Source organism: Neophocaena asiaeorientalis, unplaced genomic scaffold, assembly GCF_003031525.2.
Source record: "Neophocaena asiaeorientalis asiaeorientalis breed wild unplaced genomic scaffold, Neophocaena_asiaeorientalis_V1.1 scaffold92, whole genome shotgun sequence".
NCBI classification, from domain to species: domain Eukaryota; kingdom Metazoa; phylum Chordata; class Mammalia; order Artiodactyla; family Phocoenidae; genus Neophocaena; species Neophocaena asiaeorientalis.
Window position 1 is genome coordinate 1,283,263 of NW_020174057.1, and position 20,309 is coordinate 1,303,571.

Below are 20,309 nucleotides of genomic sequence, written 5' to 3' on the forward strand. Positions count from 1 at the left end.
GACATAGTTTTGGGGGAAGAGCTGAAATATAATATTTGATAGGAAAACAGTCTAATTTGTGTCCTAACTCTGTTATAACTTTAGTTATATTTAGTTCACCACTGGTATCAAATGTTCTGAGTGCAGAATCAGAATTTTCCCTTCGTTAGGGCTTGGGGTCTGAGCTACCTGTGAGACTCAGGAAATCTCTTCCCACTTTAAAACCCAGCCAGCAGTTGGCAAAACTGTAAGAGATCTCTGTTTCACAACTCAGATGCTGAGGTTTTGGGCAGCTGAGCCATTTTCTTTTCTCTTTAGCCCCACCCCTGGCTTTCCTCACCTGTGGAAAAAGCATTCACCTAATACCCTTTCTGTAGTAGGCCTGGACTTGCCCCTTGGGGACAGAGTTTTTTCTCTTAGCTCTGCTGCACTGTCCCCAGCATTTTACAGTCCTACCTCCCCACTCTCCTAATAGAGCTCCAATACTTGGAAAGGATCCTTTTGAGAAAGTACAGATTTGCTCTGTGACTGAAGCTGCTCAGGGTTTTAATGTCTTGCCAGACCCCATGAACCCCTAAAAAGTTTCTTAAAAGTTGGGCTAGTTTTCCCCTTTTATAGCAAGTTTACTCCTCCTTTCACTGTGACACCAGACATTCCTGTTTTCATTCCTGGAAAGGGCTAGTTCCCTCTAGGAATTTAGTTCATTTATGTTGTGTGGCTTGTTTTGTTTTGTTTTCTTTTTGCGTCTCAGCTCTTTGAGTTTAAAAAACTATGATTTTATAGCCTGTCTGGGTTGTTCTTATTGTTGAGATGGGAGCAAAAAAAGTCTTTTGTGAGTTTCTGTATCCTAACCATAAGCAGTAGTACTAGTTACTCTTTTGTGTTCAAAATAATTTGTATAGTTTGTTCACACTGAAATTATTTAGCCTGTTCTTTTAATAAAATCGTACTAAAATAAGGTATTGACCATATGCAGGTTTGATAAAAAACTGATATAAATGCATGCTGACACAATAGTTGATATTTTTTATTGTGGTAAAATATACATAACATAAAATTTACCATTTTAAACATTTTAAGTGTACAATTTAGTGACATTAATACATTCAAAAAGTTGTGTAACTATCACTACTGTCTACTTCCAGAACTTTTTCATCATCCCAAACAAAAACTCTGTACCCATGAAACAATAACTCCTCATTGCCCCCTCCCTTCTATTCCCTGGTAACCTCTGTTCTACTTTCTGTGTCTATGAATTTGCCTATTCTAGATATTTCATACAAGTAGAATTATATAATATTTGTCCTTTTGTGTCTGACTTATTTCACTTAGCATGATGTTTTTAAGGTTCTTCTACACTTTAGCATGTATTAGAATTTCATTACTTTTTTATGACAGAATAGTATTCATTCCATTGTATGTATTTTTGTGTATGTATTTATGTGTATATATACATATTGTTTACCATTCACTTGTTGGACACTTAGGCTTGTTCACTTGTTGGACACTTAGGCTGTTTTTACCTTTTGTCTATTATGATTTTGTCTATTATGTCTATTTTTTGTCTATTATGATTAATGCTGCTATTAACATTTGTGGAAAAGCATCTGCTTGAGTCCCTGTTTTCAATTTTTTTGGATATATCCCTAGGAGTGGAATTGTTTTCTTTAGTCTATAGCTATTTTCTAATATCTCTAGTTACTACTTCTTTAATCCATTGGTTAAGAGTGTGCTGTTTAATTTACACATATTGTGAGTTTCCCAGTTTTCTTTGTTATTGATTTCCAATTTCATTTCACTGTGATCAGAAAATATACTCTGTATGATTTCAGTCTTTTTAAATTTATTAAGACTTGTTTTGTGGTCTTACTAATGTCTGTCATGGAGAATGTTCTGTTTGCACTTGAGAAGAATGTATATTCTCCTGTTGTTAGGTGGAACATTCTAATGTCTGTTAAGTCTAATACACTAGGTATATAGTGTTGTTCAGGTCCTCTATTTCTTTATTGATCTTCCGTCTGGTTCTTCTATCCAGTGTTGAAAATGGGGTATTGAAGTCTCCCAATTACTATTGTAGAACTCTCTTTTGAATTTTTTCAGTTTTTACTTAGTATATTTTCAGGCTCTGTTGTTAGGTATGTATGTTTATGATTGTCATGTCTTAATCTGTTATCATTATATAGTGTCTCTCTCAGTCTCTTTTTTCACTATTCTATTTTTCTGACAAAAATTTAGTCATTTCAGCTCTTTTGGTTACTACTTGCATGGAATACCTTTCTCTATCCTTTTACTTTCAATCTCTGTGTGTCTTTATATCTTGGGAATTAGAATTAACTTATAACAACCTAGCTTGAATAATACCAACTTACCTCAATAGTATGTAAACACTCTGATCCTGTATATCTCCATCCTTCCTCCTCTATATTGTTATTGTCACAGATTACCTCTTTATACATTGTGTGCCCATTAACATAGATTTATCATTTTTATGTGTGTGTACATTGTCCTTTAACCCATATAGGAAAAAGGGGGAAAAGAGAAGTTGCAAACCAAAAGTACAATGATACTGTTTTTTATAACTGCGTATACTTACCTCTACTGGTGTTGTTTAGTTCTTCTTATGGCTTTGAGTTACTGTCTAACGTCCTTTCATTTCAGCCTGAACCTCTCTGATTAGCATTTCTCGTAGGGCAGGTCTACTAATAATGAACCTCTTCAGCTTTTGTTTATCTGAAATGTCTTTATCTCTCTTTCCTTCTTGGAGAATAGTTGGCTGGATATAGAATTCTTGGTTGACAGTTTTTTTTTTTTCTTCCCTTTTCAGACTTTAAATACATTATTCCCAGTGCCACCTGATCTTCGTAGTTTCTGATGAGACATCAGCCATTAATCTTTTTGAGGGTTCCTTGTGTGTGTGTGTGTGTGTGTGTGTGTGTGTGTGAAGTTGCTTCTCTCCAGCTGTTTTCAAGATTCTTTTTATTTTTGTCTTTGGGCTTTGACACTTTGAATAGCATGGATCTTTTTGAGTTTATCCTTCTTGGAGTTTGTTGAGATTTTCAGATGTGCATATGCATGTTTTTCATCAGGTTTGGGAAGTTTTCAACCATGATTTCTTCAAAAAGATGTTTACCCTCTTTTTTTCTCTTCTGGGACTCTGATGTCTTTGTGGGTATACTTGATGATGTCCTACAGATCCCTCAGAGTTGGTTCATTTCTCTTCATTCTTTTTTCTTTCTGTTCCTCAGACTGGATAATTTTGACTTTATCTTCAAGTTCACTGATAGTTTCTTTTGCCTACTTAAATCTCTTGTGAATTTTTCATTTCAGTTACTGTATTTTTTTTAGCTCTAGAATTTGTTTGGTTCCTTTATAATATCTGTCTTTTTATTGATAGTCTGTTTTTTCATACATTGTTTTCCTGGTTTCTTTTAGTTCTTTGTTTCCTTTAACTCTTTGAGCATATTTAGGGCAGTTTATTTAACATCCTTGGCTACAAATTCCAAAATTCTGGTCTTCTTCAGGAATGGTTTCTGTCAAATGCTTTTTTTCTTGTAAATGAGCCATGCTTTCTTTGTTTATATGCTATGTAATTTTTTTGTTGAGACATGGGCACTGTACTATAATGAGGTAACTCTGAAAACCAGATTCTCCTGCTCCAAGGCTGTGGGTGTTTCTTGGTTGTTGAGGTCTGCTTCCATCCATTGGTGACTCTCCCAAATGATTTTTGCAAATGTGTATTCCTGTGTGTGGTCACTGAAGTTTCTATTCCATTACCCCTGCAGTCAGCTAGTGACCTACTGAAGATCTTTAATATTTGGCTCAAGCAACAGCAAAAGAAAACATCGCTGTCTCTTTTAAGTCTCCCAGTAGATGCCAGTACAGGCACCCCCTGCAGCCCAAAAGGGCCTTAAGGAAGGCAAGTGCCCGCATCAGTGCCAGTCTCTCAAGGGGTTTGTCAGACTGCCCAAAATCTGCAGCCCCCACTTTGTTGTGTCAAGGTTCCCCACTGTCTGCCCTGGCACCAGCCAGCTGCCCTAGGAATGCAGCTTGCTATCTCCATTGTTGGGACCAGGCTGAGGAAAGGGCAGCGTTAACTGGTTTGCACATGTGGTTCTTCTATCAGGATCAACAGCCTCTCCCTTCAGCAAGCACTCCCCTGGTTGTTATAAGTGTTCAGTCAGGTTCCAGAGTTCTGAGATAGTTGATTCTGGTCCTTTTTTCCACTTTGCTGGTTATTTATGGTGGGGGGACCAACCTCAAGAGCTTCCTACTATGACATTTTGCATCTCAAGTGTCACAGTATTATATTGTCTTTCTAATGTGTGTTTATGAATAGAGGAAAGTCTTCCGGTAGGTGTCTTTTTTCTGGTTGGTGTGTTTGCTCAGACTTTCAAAGGAAAAGAATCAGTCTCAGATTTGAACTCATAAAGGATTAAGATGTTTAAAGTGTTTGGTGAAAAAAACCTATAAGCATGATTGAAATTCTATTTCAGTGCTCTGTTAATATTTTGTACAATAACTTCGTGTTTTATACAAATAAGAAATTTGTGTCTTTAGTGAGAAAACTTAATTTTTGTTATTCCTCCTCATCAAGTATAGCTAGCTTAAGTGTCTTAGAAAGTGCTAAATATTTATCGTGATTTAATTATTGAGGAAAAGCTATTAGAAAATTTGCTTACAGGCCACTCAGTGAGTTTACCTCAGTTACAGAAGGTTTAATTTAAGACTGCAGTCACTGAAGAAAATGTTATAAAGAAATAAATAAAGTTCTCTTTGTTGAGAAGTCATATTATTCTACTTGATATTTTGGAAAGATTAACAACAGCAGGACTTAGTGGAAAAGTACTAGCCTGTCATTTCAGTCTTAGATTTAAATTCAAACTTTAAAATGCTTAATTTGTTCTGCACGTAAATTCTGCTTCTTTACCTACAGAAAAATCATAGGCATTTTTAAAACAATCTCAGCTTTTTCTCCAACTTTTCCTGCAATTATTAAGTTGTTTTAAGAATGTTTCAAAGACATAAGCAGAGAATTACCACTCAAATAAGTCCTTTAATCAAGAGAAATTTGGATTATAAGGTAAATTTGTGTACAAAAATTTTTAATTGGAAGTACCAAAGGGCCACAAAATGACAGCATTTTTTCAGGTAAATACTCATAGTAGAGGATCTAGTTTGTGAGTTTTCATAGCTGTTGTCTTAACAACAACAATAACAAAGTGTTTCCCATTCCTAGGGCAAAACTCAGTTGGCATTCCAGGATGGTTATCTGTATTCTCTGAGTAAATAGAATATGGGCATTCCTCAGATATATTGCAGATTTGTTTCCAGACCCCTGCAGTAAAGTGAGCCACACGAATTTTTTTTCCCAGTGCATATAAAACTTATGTTTACACTATACTGTAGTCTAAGTGTGCAATAGCGTTATGTCTAAAAAAACCAGTGTGTACACCTAAATTAAAAAATACTTTATTGCTAAAAAATGCTAACCATCATCTGAGCCTTCAGTGACTTGTAATCTTTTGGTGGAGGATGGCTGTTGACTGATCATTGTGGTGGTTGCTGAAGGTTGGGGTGACTGTGGCAGTTTTTTAAGATAACAGCTGCTGCATCAATTGATTCTTCCTTTCATGACCGATTTCTCTATAGAATACAATGCTGTTTGATAGCATTTTACCCACAGTAGAACTTCTTTCAAAATTGGAGTCAGTCCTCTCAGACCCTTCTGCTGTTTTATCAGCTAAGTTTGTATAATATTCTGAATCATTCGTTGTCATTTCAGCAGTCCTCACAGCATCTTCACCAGGAGTAAATGCTAGCTCAAGAAACCACTTTCTTTGCTCATCTGTAAGAAGCAACTCCTCATCTGTTAAAGTTTTATCATGAGATTGTAGCAATTCAGTCATATCTTCAGGTCCCACTTTAATCCTAGTTCTCTTGCTGTTTCTACCAAATCTGCAGTTTCTTCCTCCACTGATGTCTTAGACCCCTCAACTTCTGCCAAACATTCTGTTAATGTCTTCCCATGAATCACAAATGTTTTTTAATGACATCTAAAATGGTGAATCCTTTCCTGAAGGTTTTCAATTTATTTTGTCTAGATCCCTCAGAGGAATCACTATATATATAGCAACTATAGCCATATGAAGTGCATTTCTAAAATAACAAGACATGAAAATCAAAATTACTCCTTGATCCTTGGGCTACAGAGTGGATGTTGTGTTAGCAGTCATGAAAACAACACTAATGTCATTGTACATCTCCATTAGAGCTCTTGGGTGACCAGGTGCATTGTCAATGAGCAGTAATATTTTGAAGGGATTCTTTTTTTCTGAGCAGTAGTTCTCAAAAGTAGGCTTAAAATGGGGCTTCCCTGGTGGCGCAGTGGTTGAGAGTCCGCCTGCCGATGCAGGGGACACGGGTTCGTGCCCCGGTCCGGGAAGATCCCACGTGCCGCAGAGCGGCTGGGCCCGTGAGCCGTGGCCGCTGAGCCTGTGCGTCCGGAGCCTGTGCTCCGCAACGGGAGAGGCCACAACAGTGAGAGGCCCGCGAACCGCAAAAAAAAAAAAAAAAAAGGAGGCTTAAAATATTCGGTAAACCATGTTGTAAACAGATGTGCTGTCATCCAGGCTTTGTTGTTCCTTTTACGAAGCACGTGCAGAGTAGATTTAGCATAATTCTTAAGGGCCCTAGGATGATTGGAATGGTAAATAAACATTGACTTCAGTTTGATGTCACCAGCTGCGTTAGCCCCTAACAACAGTCACCCTTTCCTTGGAAGCTTTGAAGCCAAGCATTGATTTTTCCTCCTATGAAAGTCCTAGATGGTATCTTCTTCCAATAGAATGCTGTTTTGTCTACATTGAAAATCTGTTGTGTAGGGTAGCCACGTTCATTAATTATCTTAGATCTTCTAGGTAACTTGCTGCAGCTTCTACATCAATACTTGCTGCTTCACCTTGTACTTTTATGTTATGAAGATAGCATCTTTTCTTAAACCTCGTGAACCAACGACCTCTGCTAGCTTCAGACTTTTCTTCAGCTTCCTCATCTCTCTCGCCTTCATAGAATTGAAGAGAGTTAGGGCCTTGCTGTGGTTTAGGCTTTGGCTTAAGGGAATGTTGTGGCTGGCTTGATTTTCCATCCAGCGCATTAAAACTTTCTCCATATCAGAAGTAAGGCTATTTTGCTTTCTTATTCGGGTGTTCATTGGAGTAGCACTTTTAATTTCCTTCAAGAATATTTCCTCTGCATTCACAATTTGGCTAACTGTGTAACACAAGAGGCCTAGCTTTTGGCTTGTCTTGGCTTTCAACGTGCTTTCCTCACTAAACTTAGTCATTTCTAGCTTTTGATTTAAAGTGAGGGATGTGCGACCCTTCTCACTTGCACACTTGGAGGCCATTGTATGGTTATTGATTGGCCTAATTTCAGTATTGTGTCTCAGGGAATAGGGAGGCCTGAGGAGAGGGAGAGAGTTGGGGGAACCGCTGGTGGGTGGAGCAGTCAGAACACATATAACATTTATGAAGTTTACTGTCTTAGATGGGCGAGGTTTGTGGTGCTCCAAAACAGTTACAATAGTAACATCAAAGATCGCTGATCATAGATCAACCCAACAAATATAATGAAAAAGTTTGAAATATTGTGAGAATTACCAAAATGTGACAGACACGAAGTCAGCGAATGCTTTTGGAAAAATGGCACCTGTAGACTTGGAGGGTTGCTGCAAACCTTCCATTAGTGTAAAAAACACATTATCTGTTGTGCAGTAAAACAAAGTACAATAAAGATGCACTTTGTTTTACTGCATGCTTATGTATGCTTGTAATTACATTTTCAGGATTAAAAAAAAAACATGAAAAAATTTCTTAATTGTACAGCAGGCAATCCCAGATCAAATTTTAGGTGATAAAGTAAGGTAACACATTACATGTTTCTTTTAAGCACTTGTAGTTGGAAACTGATTTTTGAACATTTTCAGCTGTGTGTGTGTGTGTGTGTGTGTATAAATATATATAGGGGAGGGAGGAAGAGAAAGAGGCAGAGTTTATAGTAAGTCATTCTGAGTATCATTTATTGCTCCTTTACCTTTTAAAATTTGATCTAGCTATGGCAAAAAGCTGGAGATCTTTTTGACAACTAGAAAGGCATAAAAGTTGTTTTGTATTATACATGCACACAGATATATTCGAATGGGTATATATATATGGAATATATATATATTATTTATACGTGGTAAAAACAAAACAACTGTGAGTAAAAAAAAAAAAACTAAGGATAAAGGAATAGAGAGGGTCAGGGTCAGGAAAGAGCCCTTTGCAGGGTAAAGCTTATGTTGAAATTTGAGCATTTATAATTGTTCTCTAGATAGCTAAGTCTTTAAAATATTAAAACCAAACAGTTGTGTAGTTTTTATTTAGGGTTTATTTTAAATTACAGTACACTTACTTCTAAGATAAAAATAGCTTTTTCATTGGCATGGATTTAAATATAAAACAATATTTAAGCATTCACTATAAATTACTGTTAATATATCTTAATCTTCATGAAAACGACAGTGTAAAGAGCCTAACAATCCCAAATAAAAGTTTTTGCTAAAACAGAAAAAATACTTCACCCCAACTGTTTTTTAAAAAATATTATTTATTTATTTGGCTGTGCTGGGTCTTAGTTGCGGCACGCGAGATCTTTAGTTGCAGCTTGCGATCTCTTGGTTGCGTCATGTGGGATCTAGTTCACTGACCAGGGATTGAACCCAGGCCCCCTTGTGTTGGGAGTATGGAGTCTTAGCCACTGGACTACCAGGGAAGTCCTTTAACGCAACTCTCGAGGGTTTTGGTTTTAGGAAATCAGTAATTTAGCACTGCTTTATTAATATACAGTACATATTAGTTAACCTTCAAGCTAATGTAAATAGTAATATTTACTTCACAAAAGGTGTTTTATTGTAGCATTGCATGTGTTTTTGTCCTCAATCTAATGGGCAAAAAAGTTGACATGCATAATTCTTCTTAAAGATAATTAGATATGTCAAGGAATCTTTAACTTGGGAGTATTTTTTCTTTAATAATGATCTATAGGCATCGTTGATGAAATTCCTTAACATCTGCGTTTACTGATCATTGTGACTTAATTAAAAGGTTACAGTTATAGCACGGAAGATTAAAAAAATAGGACCTTTTTGAGGATGCAATGTGTTTTATTATGAAGTTTTTCTTTTTTATAAATTTATTTTTGGCTGCATTGGGTCTTCGTTGCTGTGCGTGGACTTTCCCCAGTCGCGGTGAGCGGGGGCTACTCTTCGTTGCGGTGCGCGGGCTTCTCATTGTGGTGGCTTCTCTTGTTGTGGGGCATGGGCTCTAGGTGCCCGGGCTTCAGTAGTTGTGGCATGTGGGCTCAGTAGTTGTGGCTCACGGGCTCTAGAGCGCAGGCTCCTTAGCTGTGGCTCACGGGCTTAGTTGCTCTGCAGCATGTGGGATCTTCCCAGACCAGGGCTTGAACCCGTGTCCCCTGCATTGGCAGGCGGATTCTTAACCACTGCACCTCTTATTAATGAATTAGAAATGTCCTTCTTATTCCTGACAGAGTAGAAAATACATAAAGTTAGTTACTTTATATACTAGAATTTTCTTCGCTCTTGATGGAAATGCATACTGTTCTGAGTTATAAACACATAGAATTTCAACTAATATATTGTTCAAAAGCATTGTATGAAGAAAAAGTTAAGACTTATGTGATTTCCCTTCCCCCCCTTTTCTGTACCCACTTAAAACCATCAAGATTTACTTGGCGCTCTATAGTGGCATTGCCCAATAGAAATATAATGTGAGCACCATACTGAATTTTAAAGTATTTTGCAGGTATATTTAATTAGTAGAGTTAGTTTTAGAAATATTGATAAATTTTACTTAAATATGTCTAGAATTTTTCAAAATCATGTTATGCATATAACAATAGATTTTTTACATTCTTTTAAAATACTAAGTCTTTAAAATCCAGGGCATATTTTTTATTTACAGTACAAGGCAGTTTGGAGTGACCACTTTTCACATACATGGTCAGAATGGGATGTTACCATGTTATGTGAATTAATTCTGTAATAACATGTCTGTTATAGTTTGTTATTTTATCCTTATTTGTCATCTAAAATAAGAGGCAGGTACATGGTCAGCAAGCTTTCAAAAATGGTGTGCAAGATTCTGAAGTGGTGATGTTTGTATAGTTACGTAGACATTCGTGACCACTTGACTGAGAAAATTGGAGTCAAAAAGTTGGTAACTGTGAGCTACTAGCGCTTAGAGGTTTTTGTTAGGGCACACAGATTTCTTGAAGGAGTGTGTGTTGAGGGTTCCTAAGATACTCTCATGCTTGATAATTTGCTAAAAGGGCACAGAAATCAGAGAAAAGCTGTTAAACTCATGATTGTTTTATTACAGTGAAAAGATAACAGATTAAAATCAGCACAGGGGAAAGGGTATATAGGGTGGAGTCCAAGAGAAACCAGGTGCGGGTTTTCGGTTATCCTCTCCTAGTGGAATTGCATGACAGTGCTCCATTCCTCCAGTTGTCCTGTATGACAGCATGGCAAAGTGGTGCCAGCCAGGGAAGCTTACCTGAATCTTGGTGTCCAGAGGTTTTTTTTAGGGGTCAATTACATAGCCATGGAAGTACCTACATGACTGTCTTTAGTTACTTAGTCTCCAGTTTCCCTTATTTCTCCTCCCTCCCTGAGGTCAGGCTGATAAATGGTGTGGCCCAAAGCCCCAGGCATACAGAGATAGGGATTTACCATAATTCATATTGTTAATATAAATTATCTGGTGTGGCCCAAGATTTTAGGTATACAAAGAAATTTATCAGGCAGGATATTGCAAGGGGTCAGAGGTTATCTCCTAGGAGCTTGTCTTAGGTGATTCCTTTCTTTGGAATGTGCAGAGTTTAACCCCCCAAGCTTGCAGAGTTACCCCTTAACTGCATAGGATGATTCTGGATACAAAGGAGGGTGTCTCTGGTATCAATCCTTAGAGAAACAAAAGGGTAGATGAAGATTGGTGATAGCTCAATTCACCTTAAATATCTAATATGTTTTAAGCAAATGGCATGGATTACTGACTGTCAAGGTAGAGCTATATAAAGGCTGACTTTGAGAAGTAAAGAATCTAGCATTTAGGACAGCCATATAGTTACAGGTTTCTTAGTTGGAAACAACTCTTAAAGTTTACTGACTGCCTCCTATAAATTCACCTTGTTTGCTAAAGTATATGTTATCTCCTTTAATCCACATCTGAATGTCCATTTCTGCCTGTGATGGGAGGAACTTGTATCAGACAGACTAAGGCTCCCTATGAGACTAGGGAAAAAATATAGTTTGAAGGCATCGTAGAGCTTTTGAGTCAGTCAAGACTTCAGGAGTAAAGATTCAGGAGAGAAGAGAAATAGACGTATTCTGTGGGTTTCCTCTAGAGATGTTTTCTAACTCTTAAGCTCTTTTGGATAAGAGGATAAAAGTTGAGCAGTGTATGAGAGGTGAGCAAAAAGCAACTGAGGGAGTTGAGTGGAGCTTTCAATAGTTTTTGTTGTTGTTTTAGTCCTAGGTTTGCAGTTTGAATCTTTTGAAAGGCCACACCATAGGAGTGGGAACAAACAGAAGTAGGCCAGACTTTATAGTATCTGAAACTCAGTCTCAGGCCAGCTGTGTTCCTGATTGGACTGAGGTAATCTCTTACTCTTGACTGCTTGTTAGAAAAAAAATAAATCCTTTCTGGAAGAAGATAATAACATCATCCAGAGCTTCTACATTTTTTCTTACATATTTTCATACAGTCATTCACATACAATGTGTAGTATTCAGTAAAAAAATTACTATGCATTCAACAGGACCAACAGAGAAAAACCAGCATAGAAACAGGTTATGCAGGTTATTCATAGGTTGTGTAATTCTGGAGTTATAGACAAGAACTTTAAAATACTATAACCTAGTCATGAAAATAGATGGCAAGGTGAAGAATTTCAGTAGAGAACTTGAATCTATAGAAAGGGATCAAATAGGAATTCTAGGATTGAAAATATAATAACTAAAATTTAGAACCCAGTAGGTTTAATTGCGGTTTAGGCACAACTGGAAAGAGGTCAGCTGGAAGGTTAGTAGAAAATATTCAGCAACATTGATTTGTCTTTAAGTATGTAAAACAGAGTTGGTAAAACATAATATTATCACTTGTAAACTTGTATTCAGTACCCTACCCCGAGCCTTTGAGCAAACAAAAATTATTCATTAAAAATATCTTATGTAGAGTTCACTTGTTCAGCACACTCAGCTACTTGGAATAGAGCCCTAGGATGAGAAAATAAGCAAAATGGTAAAACAGGTATTTTAGCATAGGGGAGTTAGAAGAAGCTCTTAGTTGGGGTAATGGTTACAGTACACTTGGTAATCTGGTAAACTAGCTCACCACAATTAAGACTGTAAATAAGAAAAGAAGTTACAGGTAAATAATTGAGGAATTGGTTTTGGCAGATACCTTGTTTGATCATATCCAAGACTTCACTATGAATTATACCATTAGTGTATGTACTACTAGGAAAAAAGAAAGCTGTCAATTATAATTGACATCCCATTACAGTAAGTCCCCTACATACAAACCTTCAAGTTGTGAACTTTCAGAGATGCGATATGTGTTCCATCAATATCAGGCGTGAGTGAAATTGCAGCTTGCCCTCCATCTCCTATTGCAGATGATCCTTCAACTCTGCCAGTTCCCACCTCCTCTCCCTCCTCCAGTCAGTAACTCTTCTTGCCTGTTCACTCGATGCCAGCCCCTGTATGCCAACTGTTGTACTGTACTACTGTACTTTTCAAGGTACTGTACTGTAAGATTAAAAATGTTTTCTTTATTTTTTGTGTTTGTTTTTATGTACTATTTGTGTGAAAAGTATTATAAACCTATTACAGTACAGTACTATATAGCTGCGTGTGTTAGTTGAGTACCTAGGCTAACTTTGTTGGACTTATGAACAAATTGGACTTATGAACACGCTCTTGGAATGGAACTCATTCGTATGTAGGGGACTTAACTGTAATTGTGATACATCCTGATTTCAGAGATGTTAAAATGTGGGGGAAAAGGTAAATGGTAATCTTAGTTTTAAATCTCAGTTCTATCGATAATTGTTTGTTTGCCTTCTGTCAGGGAACTTCTTTGAGCCTGTTTGCTTATTTGTGAAAATGGGATAGTATAGTATGCTCTTTAGAATTAGGAAGACTAAATGAATTCAGAGACGTGAGTGTCTAGTATGGAGTAGGCATTTGAAACCTGTTAATTTGACTTTTATTTTTTCCTTCTAAAATTTGGCATTGTTATAATAATAGGAGGAGACTCCTGACAGCTGACCAGGGTGGGGGGAAGAACAAACCCCCAATATATTGGCTAAATAAGAAGTTAAAAAAGAAAATTTCTGTTGGAGCTGTTTAATAAATTGTCAAGCATCATTCTTTATTCTCTCCCTACCCCACCTCTTTCACCTGTCTTATCCCCTCAGTTATATTTAAAGATATCACTGACTGGTTCCAATATGATGATTGATACTTATAATAATGGAACCTACACATCAAAATAATGATATATTTTCACTAAATTGGTTTTTACAAAGCTCATTTTAGGAAGATTTGTAATCCTTCTTAGTTGTGATGCTTAAAATCTCAGTCTTTAGTTTTGTAGAATTCTTGCTCTTCTGATGATGCGATATGAATATGGCATTAATTCAAGTGAGTGGATCTTTTTAAGGAAGGGTTGGATTTTGTGATGTTTGATGGATGTGAGAATTCCTCATTTTATTCTTATTTTGAAGATTCCCAGTAAACCGAGAACAGCATTTTTCTGGAGCTGTAAGATATTCATAGCTTTAATCTTATGTTCATTCTGTTCTCTTCTTTCAGGATTTTTCAAGTCACATTCAGTTGATAGGATGAAAAAATTTAAGAGAAGGCTATCCCTCACGCTTCGAGGAAGCCAGACTATTGATGAATCGTTGTCTGAATTGGCTGAACAAATGACTATTGAAGAAAACAGCAGCAAAGATAATGGTAAATATTTAGGGGGTAGGGAAGGGGAGGAGAGAATTGAATTACATGATAAATCGAATGTAAATTTACTTTCCTGATTAGTCCTTAGTAGGTTCCTTCTGTTTATTTCTCTGCCTCCTTCCCTAGTTCAGTAACTTTTGCTTGCTTACTGGAATGTTCCATTCTTACTCCAACAGTGTTACTATAGCTGGTCTCTAACCCTGATGAATTCTCTATCCTGTTTATCTTTCCATTTTTCATTAGTTCTTAAATAAGAATACTTTGTATAATATTATCCTAGTTAAGTAGCTATTTTCAAATTAACATTTAAATATTTTTGTTATTCTTATAACCAAAGTTTATACAGCTTAAAAGTGCATAGTAAGTTTGTGAAATTCCTGGAAATTCCCTGGTGGTCCAGTGGTTAAGACTCTGTGCTTTCACTGCTGAGGGCCTGGGTTCGATCACTGGTCAGGGAATTAAGGTCCCACAAGCCATGCGGCGTGGCCAAAAAAAAAAAAAGTTTGTGAAATTCCTGTTTTAAATTTCATCAGTTTTATAACATTATATATGCATATATTGACTATCCACATAGACGACAAGGTTTATCATATGAGTGAATCATACCATTTTTTTTACTTTATATTGACCAAAGAATCTATCCATAGTATTGAAAGCACTTACAGTAGATAGGCATATAATGTTTCACAAGTTTGACAGTTCTTTTTACAGTGTAAAGTAGTTAGTACACAGATATTGATATAAAATAAAAAGTTTGTTAAATTGAATGGATTAAGCTGCAAAATCCTGATGAAATCTGTAGAACAAGCCTACATATTCAAAACTGAAATAGCCCTAGAGATGTCATAGTAATAACCAGGGAAGGAGCTTACAGGGATGGCTGCCAGTGTGTCATAAGGTGCAGATTCTCCTCCTTGCCTCTGCCTGAAGTTCTTCTGTTTAGAGGTTTGTGGCAGTTGGTGAAAACATGAATACCCTCACCCCCTCTGGATGAAATGTAACTGCCCTTGTGAGAGAGGGAAAGGTATAATGGAAAGTGCTCTGGACTTTAAAAGTCATGGATTGGGACTTCCCTGGTGGCGCAGTGGTTAAGAATCCGCCTGCCAATGCAGGGGACATGGGTTCGAACCCTGGTCCGGGAAGATCCCACATGCCGCGGAGCAACTATGCCCATGTGCCACAACTACTGAGACTGTGCTCTAGAGCCCGTGAGCCACAACTACTGAGCCCGCATGCCACAACTATTGAAGCCCACGCACCTAGAGCCCATGTTCCACAGCAAGAGAAGCCACCGTAATGAGAAGCCCGCGTACAGGAATGAAGAGCAGACCCTGCTCACTGCAACTAGAGAAAGCCCGTGTGCAGCAACAAAGACCCAACGCAGCCAAAAATAAAGTAAATAAATAAATTTATTTTAAAAGTCATGGATTGGAATTTGGGATACACTTACACACTTATTAGTTACATGACTCTGGGTAAGTAATTTATCCTACCCAACCTTCAGTTTATCTCTTCCTCAGAAGGGTCATTATTTTACTCAAGGTTATCTGGCTCATAATATAGGAGGGGAAACATAGATGAGTTTGGTAGAAAATTTAAAATAATAATTTGGATATAATTTACTTTAGGAGAGAAATACTTTACATTTGGATCAAATCTCAAAGCTGATATTATAATGTTTTACTTTTATTCCTTTTGCCAGGAGAAAAATCCTTAATTCTCTCTCAGATCCACTTTGATTTCTTGTTATTAATTAAACCCTGTATATTCATTCTTATGATCCATGAGTCTTGCGAGCTATTTGCCAGTGATATTCAGGGGTAAAGTAAGCACAGAATACATCTTGATAGATGCTTTCTGGGAACACATTCTGGATGGGAATTTGACTACAAGACAAACCTCTTAAAAATAAAAAAAAGAGTGTGAGTCAAAGAAAATGTACATACTTTTTGGAGAGCTAATTAATATTTTAGATTCATAGCATATTTCCTGGAATATTTTAGTATTAATTGTCTTAAAACATGCTTAATTTATAATGAATGGTTAAACATTGAAAATTTTTTTCAAGTAGAACATAGTTTAAAATTTACTTTTATTCTAGTAGTAACATTAACAATTAGTAAAGAAGAGAAAATAGAAACTCTACTGAGTTTCCTCTTTAAGTTTTTCGAATTACTTGAAATAATACTTGAAGATGTCATAATAGACTGATTCCTCTTGGGTTGCAGAGATTGCTGGTAGCATAGGCTATCTCTGAGTTATATCTGCTATTACTTATTTCCTATGTATAACAACAGCACATGGGACAGCTTTCACAAAGATTCTTTACCTTTTTGGTTATCTTTCAGTACCTGATAGCTGGTTCCAACATTTTCTTTCTTTATGGAGTTTATCTTAAAGGTAAAAAGCTCCTAAGATCGGTAGCACACACAGTCTGTGTCTGAATATGGTTTAATGAATGAGAAGAGGCAGACTATGCTTCTTAAAAGATCTTCTCACATACACTATAACCAGTTTGTAAAGCAAGTGATATTTGTCTAACAACTATATAGTGGTAGTGCTGGCTTGAGGAGGAAGAATATAGTTTATAACTTTCTTAAATAAACTAAACCAACTTTTCATCTGCTGTCTGTAGTTCAGTCACTTGTATGAGCAGAATCCTCTTACTCTTGCATTATATATAGGCAGGTGTCTCTCATGCATATTCTAGGACAAATCAAATGAGAAAGTACACCTAAATGGGGCTAATACTATAAAAATCTTGGGAAAATTATAATGCATATGATACAGTTGGTGTATCAAAATGTACATACACTGTCACTCATACATGTTCTACCTCCATCCAAAGAGAATTTGAGCTATTATCTCTATTTTGATAATTAGGAGTCATACTGTGAATGCTTTAACTCAGTTATAAATGTATAATATAATTATAGTTCGCATTAGAGTACCTTTCTAGATAAGCTAGTGTGTTTACAGATTGATCGGTGGATTGGACCCAGGGAAAGAGGAATCTTGAATTTATATTTAGTGTGTTAAAATTAGGTTGAAAGTTTGCAAATGTGGTTGATTTAAGCATACTGGCCTTAACTCAATACAGCTTTCCCTAATTATAAAATGAAATTTTTGCACTAAAATTTACAAACTGAAGTATAAGAAACATTTTTTTCTAAAGTACTTTCAAGGAAAGAGAATTCTGAGCACATCAAATTTTTTTTTTTTTAGTAACTGAGAAGGCACTGAATGTTTCATTTAAAAAAAAACCTGTCAAACATTAATTCATCTCAGTTCCTCAGAAGTTAAAAATAGAATTACCATATAACCCAGTAGTTCCATTCCTAGGAATATATCCAAATAATTGAAACAAGTATTCAAACAGAATCTTGCACATGAATGTTTATATTTATAGCAGCAGTATATACGGTAGCCAAAAGGGGGAAACAACTCAAATGTCCATCAACAGATGAATGTATAAACAAAATGTGACATATTCCGGGAATGGAATATTATTCAACCATAAAATGGAATGAAGTACTGATACATGCTACAATATGGATGAATCTTGAAAACTGAAAGAAGCCAGACCCCAAAGGTCACATATTCTATGATTCCGTTTTTATGAAATATCCAGAATAGGTAAATCCTGAGACAAAAAGCAGCTGAGTGGTTGCCAGGGACTCAGGAGAGGGGGGAATGCGGAGTGACTGTGTAGTAGATACAGGGTCTCCTTTGGTAGTGATGAAAATACTTTGGAACTAAATAAAAGTGATGGTTGTACAATATTGTACATCTACCAAATAAAATGATTAATTTTATGTTAGTGAATTTCATCTCAGTAAAAACAGTTCATCTGAAATATACCTTTTTCTCATAGATTCTTGATTTGCTTGCTAGAAGTCTTACTATGATTTTAGACATACAGAAAGTTATATTTCATGATGTTGTCTTTAAGTAGTTAGCCTTACTCTGTAATGAGAAGTGTATTGAAATTATTGATTTGATGAGGAGGACAGGTGACAATTTAATTATGATGAAGAGAATAGATCACACTTATAGAAAGGCAAAAGTAATGTTTTATTATCCGTAAACTATTTGAGGCTTACAAAGGCAGCAATAACAAGAACAAAAAAAAAAACCCCAAAAGGCAAAGATTGAAATGGTCCAGTTTTCCTGATATTCAGTTTCTTGTCCTTACTCCTCAGTCTGTGGCACTGGGACAGTTTATCGTGTTGTTCAGAATTAACAAGACTAGTTTTATGGATATTGTGAGACCTTATTTCCAGGTTTCTCCCTTTCTCCTGGTAATCTGATACATCGGGGTCCCCAACCCGCCCCCCCACCCCCGCCCGGGGCCAAACAGCAGGAGGTGAGCGGCGGGCAAGTGAGCAAAGCTTCATCTATCGCTCCCCATGGCTCGCGTTACTGCCTGAACCATCCCCCACCCCACCCCACCCTGTCTGTGGAAAAGTTGTCTTCCACGGAACTGGTCCCTGGTGCCAAGAAGGTTGGGGACTGCTACACTACACGGTAGCAGTGACAGTTTTTGACAATAGTGGATGACATAGGGTGTTCTAAGTAGTGCTAACTCCTCCAAATAGCACAAGGTCTGTGAGAGGATGAGGCTGAAAGCACAGACTTCATTGGATGTATGTAGGGTCTGGAATAGGATCTGGTTAATAAGAGAGCTTACAAGAGCAGGATTAGGAACCAGGGAGTGAGTTAAGGCTACGAGGTGTTGGCTAAGAAATTCGTTCTCCTGATCATAGTATTACACATAATCAGAATATCCAAATAAATAAGATGTCAAATAAATTTCTTAGTGGAATCTAATGATTGCCATGTTATGGTATTAAAAAGTCATTGAAATCCTTACTTGGAGCTAATTATAGAATAGGAAAGATCTAGTGCAGGTTTTCATATAGATTTCCATTACTTTTTAAAATATATTGTGGTAAAATATATATAACCTGTAATTTACTATTTTCACCATTTGGAAGCATACAGTTTTAGTTAGTACATACATGCACATTGTTGTGCAGCCACCACCAGTAACCATATCTAGAACTTTTTCATCAGCCCAGACTGAAACACTGTACACATTAAACAGTAATTCCGGACTTCCCTGGTGGCGCAGTGGTTGAGAGTCCACCTGCCAATGCAGGGGACACAGGCTCGAGCTCTCGTCTGGGAAGATCCCACATGCCGCAGAGCAGCTAAGCCCGTGTGCCACAACTACTGAGCCAGCATGCCACAACTACTGAGCCTGCTCTCTAGAGCCCGTGAGCCACAACTACTGAAGCCCGCACGCCGAGAGCCCGTGCTCCGCAAGAGAAGGAAGCCACCTCCATGAGAAGCCCTTGCACTGCAACCAAGAGTAGCCCCCCACTCGCCACAACTAGAGAAAGCCTGCGCGCAGCAACGAAGACCCAGTGCAGCCGAAATTTAATTAATTAATTAAAAAAAAAGAAAACAGATCAGTAGTCTGTAATAACCTATATGGGAAAAGAATCTGAAAAACAATGGATACACATATATGTGTAATTGAATCACTGTGCTGTACACCTAAAACTAACACAACACTGTAAATCAACTATACTCCAATATAAAATAAAAATTATAAAAAACCAAAACAGTAATTCCCCATTCTCCTCTCCCCTCAGGACTTGGTAACCACTATTCTCCTTTGCCTATTTGTCCTCTTGTGTCTGACTTATTTCATTTAGCATAATGCCTTAAAGGTTTCCACTTCTTTTTAAAATACAGAGTATTATTATTTTACTGAACTGTCCAGTTAATTGCTGTCATAATCTTGAAATGTGTGAATATTTGACCTCATCTAGTCCTATGACTTCAGCTACTATGTAATGCTGACTACACCGAAATTTGTCTCTCTAGTCAGGATTTTTTTCTGGATCTTTAGATTCATATCAAAATGCTTACTTGGCTTCTCCACATAGATGTCTAATAAGAACCTTAAATTTAATACATATGACTAAACTACAAAGCTTGATTTCCTTCCCCCCCAAATCAGCTTTTACTCCAACTTCCCTCACTTAACCTAAACCACTTAAAACTAGAAATCCAGGAATTATCCTTGATTATTTTCTCTTTTACCCTTTCTTCCCTCCTCTACCATTGTGGTTTCCTATATATTTACTACATAAATAACTTTTAAAAACTCACTGTTAATGATAGTCATTTGCATACTTGACACATGATTCCAATTGTCCTTTCACATATTGTA

The 20,309-nt window shown here is 36.9% G+C and overlaps 1 protein-coding gene across 2 annotated transcripts in view; it reads left to right on the top strand.

Moving 5' to 3' along the window:
- Positions 1-20,309, top strand: part of CDK17 (cyclin dependent kinase 17) — a 96,873-nt gene that overhangs the window by 36,968 nt on the left and 39,596 nt on the right. For both annotated transcript variants that reach the window (XM_024754365.1, XM_024754366.1), the window contains exon 2: positions 13,919-14,065. In XM_024754365.1, the coding sequence (XP_024610133.1) occupies positions 13,948-14,065 (118 nt within the window). In that variant the 5' untranslated portion in view covers positions 13,919-13,947. The remainder of the gene's footprint in view (positions 1-13,918; positions 14,066-20,309) is intronic.